The sequence below is a fragment of the Silene latifolia genome, chromosome 10, assembly GCF_048544455.1.
Source record: "Silene latifolia isolate original U9 population chromosome 10, ASM4854445v1, whole genome shotgun sequence".
NCBI classification, from domain to species: domain Eukaryota; kingdom Viridiplantae; phylum Streptophyta; class Magnoliopsida; order Caryophyllales; family Caryophyllaceae; genus Silene; species Silene latifolia.
Window position 1 is genome coordinate 123,330,358 of NC_133535.1, and position 7,988 is coordinate 123,338,345.

The following is a 7,988-nucleotide window of genomic DNA, read 5'->3' on the forward strand; positions in this document are numbered from 1 at the left end:
TTTCTCCGTTCTTATTATCTGTTTAACATCAAAAGATTCCGCTAAGCTTGTCGAGTACCTTATCGTCTAACGGTGTCCCCTTAATTATCGACCTAAATAAAATTACTTATATCTAAAGAAAAAGCCAAAGCCCTAATCATTTAAACTTTTTTGGAGAAACAACTGAGGACTACATTCTTCACCTGTGAATCTGTGATTGCTAATACGAACCTTTCTTTCTATTGCTTATGCATTGTCAGCAAGAACCACCCGTGACCATTTGTTGCATTACAACTTGCTACAAAACAAACTAACTTTCCACCAATAACTTACTTTTAACACAAATTCTTATTCAAGAGCCGCTTATCTATTTTAAATTTAAAACGGATTCAAATAACACATGAGACAAAAACAGAATGCATTGACAGCATTGACATTAGCAAAAGTTTGGTCCATTTATACAGATGAATATTATTTAACCCTTTTTATTCTTAAGATGAATTATATCCGTCTTAATGAAGACCAACCATACTTTTAAACCTCTATATATTTACCAACACTTCTAAATCAACCAGGCCACTTCAATAATATTCCCACACATTCTTTCTAATTTGTTACCTAGGTAACTTTTTTTTCTTTCTTTGTTACTCAAATTACTAGTAGTATATAAGATGAGATTATTTTTACCATTTCTCCTAATAATTTTACTACATTGTTCAATTTACCAAATTGTTTGTCAAGGTAAAATTCAACACAACAATTATGATCATCATCATCATGATCATAATAATAAGCATAAAAAGTCAAACCCTAAGCAATTAACCATAAATATGACAAAAACATGGGATACAGAGGTGCAATTCATGAAGTGGGTAAATTTTGTTGGTAGTCTTAAACATACTCTTTTTAAAACAGCAAAGAATAAGCTATTCCCTTCTTTTACTTTAACTGTAAGTAAAAACCCTGCTCATGGAGATTTTACATCCATTCAAGATGCCATTGACTCTCTTCCTATCATTAACCTTGTTAGAGTTGTTATCAAGGTTAAATCCGGCACTTACTCGTAAGTTTTCTTTATCTTGTTTTTTTTTTCCGGCTTGCGTTATTTGTTTCTTACGTCAAATGTAGTCGCAGAGCGAGGAGGCTGACACAGTGGTTGGCGTCGACAATGTATGAAATGTTTGATGATCGATTAACAAATTAGTTTATATTTAATGTAGGGAAAAGGTGAATATACCCCGATTAAAATCGTTCATAACCATACAAGGAGAAGGAGCAGATAAAACGATAGTCCAATGGGGTGATACGGCTCAAACACACGGCCCAAACGGACGCCCTTTAGGGACCTATGGCTCAGCTACATTTGCTGTTAATTCACCTTATTTTGTCGCCAAGAACATCACTTTCAAGGTTCTTGTTTATTCGTATTTTCTGGTGTATGTACACATTCAGTTGTACAACAATAACTGGGACAGTTGAGTTGATAATGCAGAACACGACACCGGCACCAGCACCAGGAGCAGTCGGAAAGCAGGCGGTGGCATTTCGAATATCAGCGGACACAGCGGCGTTTGTGGGGTGTAAATTTTTGGGAGCACAGGACACACTTTATGATCAATTTGGTAGGCATTATTACAAAGATTGCTATATTGAGGGCACCGTTGATTTCATTTTTGGTAACGGCCTTTCTCTTTTTCAGGTAATTTTGCTTTACTAATATTTAATTCACTGCTTCTATATACTTTCTAGTCGAGTAAAGCCTAAGATAAGGACCTAAACTATGTCATTTTTTTTTCCGTTAAGGACTTAAACTATACGAGTTTACAGTTAAGGACTAGGTAACACCAAAACGGACACAGACACGGACACGTGATACGGCATCCCATGAAATTTAGGATACGAGACACGTTATTTAAAATTAATAAAAAAAACATATTTTATGGTTATAAATAACGTATGATTTTATTTTTGTAATGTATTTGATTCTAAATTTAATGTATTTGATACTCCCTCCAATTTCATATGTTGTTCCCTTTTCTTTTTGGCCCAAGAATTTAGGGAATCAATTTGGACCACACACTATACATGACCCCACATGTAGATTTGTGACCACACAAACTCATCCAAAAAAAGAAAGAGAGAACAACAATGAAATTGGACGGAAAAGGAAAGAGGAAAAACATATGAAATTGGAGGGAGTACTAAATTTAGGTAACTTAAGGTAAAATTCGACTTTAACTATACTTATTCTCATTTATCACCCAAACCAATCTTCTAATCACTCTCTTTTGACAATTTATTCGTCGACTAAACTATAACATTTTTAGGCGTGTGTCCGACGAGTGTCGGGTGTCCGGGTGTCGGACACAGGACGACTAGTTAGGAGGAATGTCCGTGCTACCTAGGTTGGACCTACAATTTAACGCCGTCAAAGATTCACAGCCAAAAGCTTATCTTGCGTTGAAAAACACGTGGGTTAATAGAAACAGAGAGAGGAAGAGTTCATAAAGAGAATCGGTATTATTATTGATAAATGTTCGTGCCTCGAATGATTACATTGGCTCGACATTTTTAGTACTCCCGAGATCTAAATCGTATCAACTAATATCGCAATATAATATAATTATTCTAATACTGATATTATTCCGATAACGGTATATTATAATACTAGTATTGGTGCCCGGCTTCGCCCGGGCTATCTCTACTTACCCTTAATTTTTTTTTAATTAAATAAAATTACTTAAACTTGCATAACCCATAAATTTATCATTAATATATTTTTCTATGACATGTCCTAAAATTACGATGAAATAAATTTTGAGACAAATTCACTACTCCCGCTATTAATATTTTACTCTTATTAATGAAACAATAGTAATAACATTTCACTATTTGCCCGTAATCATTATTACTTTTACTACTCCCACCGTAGTTATTGTTACTGTCACAACTACCGCATTAATATTGATAATTTTATTAATCCTGACGTAATTATTGTTACTTTCACTATTGCCGCATTAATATTGATTATTTCACTACTCACGTTGTTGTTTCTACCACTTTTACTTTCACTAATTTCGCTGATAATATTGTAATTTTACTATTCAAATGAGTGATTACTATCATATAACTATATCCACGTTACTACAATTCTTTTATTTACTGACGAAATTACTTTTACTACTTATGCATGCAATTTTAAGAGGATTATATAGTTATATAAATATATTACATATATGCATTAAATCAAATCGAAAGAATTATGCAATATTATATATTATGGAATCTAACTTGAATTATTTATAACCTACCTATATTATATTTTTTTATGTTAAATAATTAACATCTCTATACATCTAATATATTATAATAAAGTTTAATAAAATTGCATAGATTTTAATTTAATATATAAGTTTATGATGATAATAAATAATACCATAAGTGTGCATGTTTATACTAATTATTTATTTTATTTTAAGGAAATTTACCATCTTCTAGTTTTCTATAAATATTTAGGAAAATTACCGAACATCTTCTTTCTTTTAGTCTCCTTGAAATTGACCATCTTAATTAATTATTTTATTTTAAGGAAATTGACCATCTTAATTAAAATTATTTTATTTTAAGGAAATTGACCATGTTTTAGTCTCTTACAAATGTTTAGGAAAATTACCAAGCTTCTATATAATTTAATTTTAACCCAAACTATATAATATTTGCACTGTGATCCCTTAATTGGGTCCATCACACGGTGCTAGTGATTTAAAACTATATAGTATAATTAATTTGTATAACTTTCTTTAATTACATTGAAGTCCCTTGGTTTCTGGATTTAATATATAGTATTGATACCGTAATATCTTCTATCATGGGTCCCATACTGAAGAGCTTTTTCTTATTTTTTATTGTTAGATTTTTATAATTAGAAAATTTAAAAAATTGGGGTTGGTTATTTAACTATTTAATTATTAATATTCATATTCATATGAATATAAATGATTAATATAAATATAAATAATTATATTATATTATATTATATTCATATAAATATAAATAATTATATAACCAACACTTATATCGTCATTATTGGGGTGTAAAGTTTGTCAACGAGCCGATTTGAACTCGAGTTCGGGTGGGCTCAGGTTCGGCTCGAATTTTTTAGCTAGCTCGTCGAACCTAAAAAATCAAGGCTCAAGCTCGGCTCGGAAAAAGCTCGAGTTAGAATTGTGCTTGTTTTCTCATTATATTATTTTACTTTCTCACCTTTTGAATCTAACTAAATACTCACCCTCACAAATGAAAGTGAAGAGTGCAAGCGGGTGGAAATAGATATCCCACTTATCTTTCCACTTTAATTTTGTTAAAGGGTCATTATCTGTTTATAATAAGACGGCCGGAAAAACACAAATAAAATTTGAAATCATAATCACAGGTAAAGTATTCACCCAAAAAAAAATCAGCAGGTAAAGTGACAATTGAATATTGTGCGCCCCACGTGTTTTTCCTTTGCAAATTTAGCTTTTGTGAAGAAGTGTGTGGGCGTTACATGCAATCTCTTAACTGTAAACAAAAATAGTTGGAGTCCTTAATTGGAAAAAATTGTATAGTATAGGTCCTTATCATAGACTTTACTCCTTTCTAGTCCCAATCATTTGATACCAATGATTAAAATACCTTTTAAAAGAATAAAAAACGTAAACAAATGAATTATTTTGTATAAGGTGAATTTCAAGGAGTAATTACGGTACTAATCAACCGGTATTATTATAAAACCGTCACATATATTATATATATTTGTTACCAAGTAAGTGTTAGAATGGTGAGATGAATGCAGGGGTGTCACGTGCATGCAGTAGCACAAAACTATGGGGCAGTAACAGCGCAAGGGAGGAAAAGCATGCTAGATGATACGGGGTTTTCATTTGTAAATTGTAAGGTTACGGGTTCGGGAGCTCTATACCTTGGAAGGGCATGGGGACCCTTCTCAAGAGTAGTATTTGCCTACACTTATATGGACAACATTATCATTCCCAAAGGCTGGTACGATTGGGGTGATCCTACTCGCCAAATGTATGTTTCTCCATCTTTTTTCTTACATTACATGCAAATTTGCTTACAATTTATAGAATAGGATCCTTTTATAATATCAAACTATTTTTATTACTTTAATACTCATGTTTATTGTCAATTAATAAGTATTTTATAAAATAGGATCGCGAAATGTATGTACATGGAAAATCTCGTTTTATCCAAAATTTGTATTTACAAAAAGAAACACTCCTATTTAACTTTTATTTTATACTTCCTTTTATTACGTGGAAATGCAACATTTCCTTATTTTGCATATTCAGTGCAATATTTATAATCTTTATTTTTACTCGTGTTTATTTAAAAATTAAAATCTTACTCCCTCGTCTCGGTAAATTGTTCTTCTTTGCTTTTAACACAAAGACCAAGGAAAGAGGAGATAGTCAATTATAAGATGACAAGTGGATCAAATTGAGTGTGAAGTATTAAATTACTCATCAAATGCAATCCTAAATATAAAGGACAATAATTGACTTACACTATAAAATGGATAAGGACAACAATTAATCGGGACGAAGAGAGTATTACTTTTCCAGGTGAGATCCGCCTCAACTTTGCAATTTCACGAATACGAGGAAGTAATAATATTTTATTTATAATATCTAGTAAAACTGTCTAAGACAACGTTGATTACTTTTTATTGTTTTATTTGATTTTCAAATAATATTTCTTTCGTCTCATCTCTTAACAATGTTTTGATCATTTTTAAGAATTGCCATTGTAAATTTGTAATAGTAAAAAACCAATACTCTCGCTAACTCTGTTACTTATTTACATTTACCTTTGTAAAAAAAATTCGGACAAAAATAAATAAATGACTGAATACAGTGAATACTCATTACAATAAGTTGGATAATATAGCAGGAGTTAAAAGTAGTAATTAGGATCCTCTCCATTTCCTTTCTCTCCATTTTCTCTCACAAATCCATTTAATAATATTATCCTCTCTATACTCTATTGACCCCTTTTTTTCTATGCATAAATCGTGAACCGTTCGATGTTAATAGAATCTAATCTCGTCCGTTGATAGGAAATGGACTCTACATTTCTTTTTAGGAAATAGAGAGGATTTTGACTCTAAAATAGCACTACCCCTCTGTGTTTGGTCCTTACCTGAGTTGTGTACAATGTCTATGAGGTTTTTTTTTTTTTTTGTTTTTTTTTTTTGTTTTTTTTTTTTTTTTGTTGATAGCATGCGCATGGAGTTTGTGTACCACTTTTTACATTTTATTATACCAACTTGCTTTTTCATTCTAGTAAAGTCGCATTGTCTTTTTCCTTACCAACCATATTCTCATTATTTAGTGCCACGCACTTTGATCCACATAAGCTCAATTTTCAAGTTCACCCAAAGTATCTAGTCCATGCAGTGACGGTAGCTAGTTCTTGCAGCGACGGATTCAGGGGTAGCAAGGGTGCTCGCCCTCGCTTGCCACGAAAATAGTCTGAAATTTTAGTTAAAATTTCAACTTTTTTAAAATTTATGTTATGTTATTACTTGCTCGCCTCCATTGAATTTTTTCGCCCTGCTAATATATATTCTGGTTCCACCACTAAGTGACTGAGTCCATGTTTGATATTAGGTATAAAAACAAATTACAAATTAATTCCTAATTTTTGTACTATTGATTTAATAATTTATATACTTCATAAAAAGTCTAATCCCATATAAAAAATTTATCCAGATACGGAGGAATTTGTAATCCCGTAAGTTAAATTAAGCATCCAATTATAACTTGTTAATTATTTCGATCTATAATTTAAAATAATTCGTTTTGATCAATTGTCATATACTTTTTCTTTATTAATTTCAATGGTACTATACTCTTAAATTTTATGAACGTTTTTTTCAGTTATTAACACTTTATAAAATGCAATTGGTGCGCATAGGACGGTATCTTATGGACAATACAAGTGCAGAGGACCGGGTTCGAGTTACGCGGGTCGAGTTGCTTGGTCGAGAGAGCTTACAGATGAAGAAGCAAAGCCTTTTCTTTCACTTAGCTTCATTGATGGCTCTGAATGGATTATTAGCCTGTAATTAATTACGACGGAGTACCTTACTATTTACAGCAAGTCTTGCTGATGGCAGACATATTTGGTCTTCAGCTGAAGACGGGCAAAATGTCACCCATTTAAGATGAAAATGTAACCATTTTAAGGTAAATAATTTTTAAAGCTATAATAGTTTGTCATTAAAATGGTAACATTTTGTAGTTAAAATGGCGACATTTGGCCCGTCTTCAGCTGAAGACCAAATATGGCTGCCATCAATGAGAATTTGTGTACTATTTAATGCAACAGCTACGAAATTGGTACATATGCGAAATTGCTAATAAACTAACGTTTCTTTCTTTCTCCTTTTTATCATACGCTTACGTATGAAAAGCAATAATGTTGGTAACAAAAAAAATTTCAAAGTTCATAAGAACATGATTTCTTTTATCAAGTACCCAACCATCACTTTAGAAGCGTTTATCAATACTAAGTCTGGCTTAAAATGAACACTATTCATTAAAGCTTAAATCGGGTCAAATACATATATCAAATTAATGGCAAAATCACGATTTATGAGCATTTATAGTCTTTTTTTGTTGATTTAATAAACATAATGTGAGTTATAGGGGTTTTACATTAAAATCCCGATGAAAATTGAATCCTCGCTCCAAGAAGAATTACGGAGTAATTTTTTTTTATTTCTTATCTGCATACAATATTATTTCTAGAATAAAGAGCGAAACAAAAAACATACGGAGTATTACAAAATAAAATGTCATTTATCGGATAATAATTGTGCTCCCTAGATCCTAAAATCTTGTTTTCGCTGTTATCTCAGAGAGTGTAGTAACAATGAAAATAAAAGGAGAATGAAATAACCGATTTGCAGCGACGAGGTAAAGGTCTATGCCTTGAAAACTATT

The 7,988-nt window shown here is 31.5% G+C and overlaps 1 protein-coding gene across 1 annotated transcript; it reads left to right on the top strand.

Annotated features, from left to right (window-relative positions):
* The first annotated feature begins 453 nt into the window (after positions 1–453).
* Positions 454–7,274, top strand: LOC141605890 (putative pectinesterase 53). The gene is made up of 5 exons (XM_074424810.1): positions 454–1,042; positions 1,200–1,389; positions 1,472–1,678; positions 4,814–5,049; positions 6,958–7,274. Exons 1-5 carry the CDS (start codon positions 651–653, stop codon positions 7,106–7,108), a joined length of 1,176 nt encoding a protein of 391 aa, XP_074280911.1. The 5' UTR covers positions 454–650; the 3' UTR covers positions 7,109–7,274.
* Positions 7,275–7,988: the final 714 nt, after the last annotated feature.

Excerpts from the sequence above, each read along its gene's own strand:
- LOC141605890 (XM_074424810.1), top strand. The coding sequence starts at position 651 with ATGAGATTATTTTTACCATTTCTCCTAATAATTTTACTACATTGTTCA. Across the intron at positions 1,390-1,471 it reads CCAAGAACATCACTTTCAAG|AACACGACACCGGCACCAGC; the intron begins GTTCTTGTTTAT and ends TTGATAATGCAG. Across the intron at positions 5,050-6,957 it reads GGTGATCCTACTCGCCAAAT|GACGGTATCTTATGGACAAT; the intron begins GTATGTTTCTCC and ends TGGTGCGCATAG.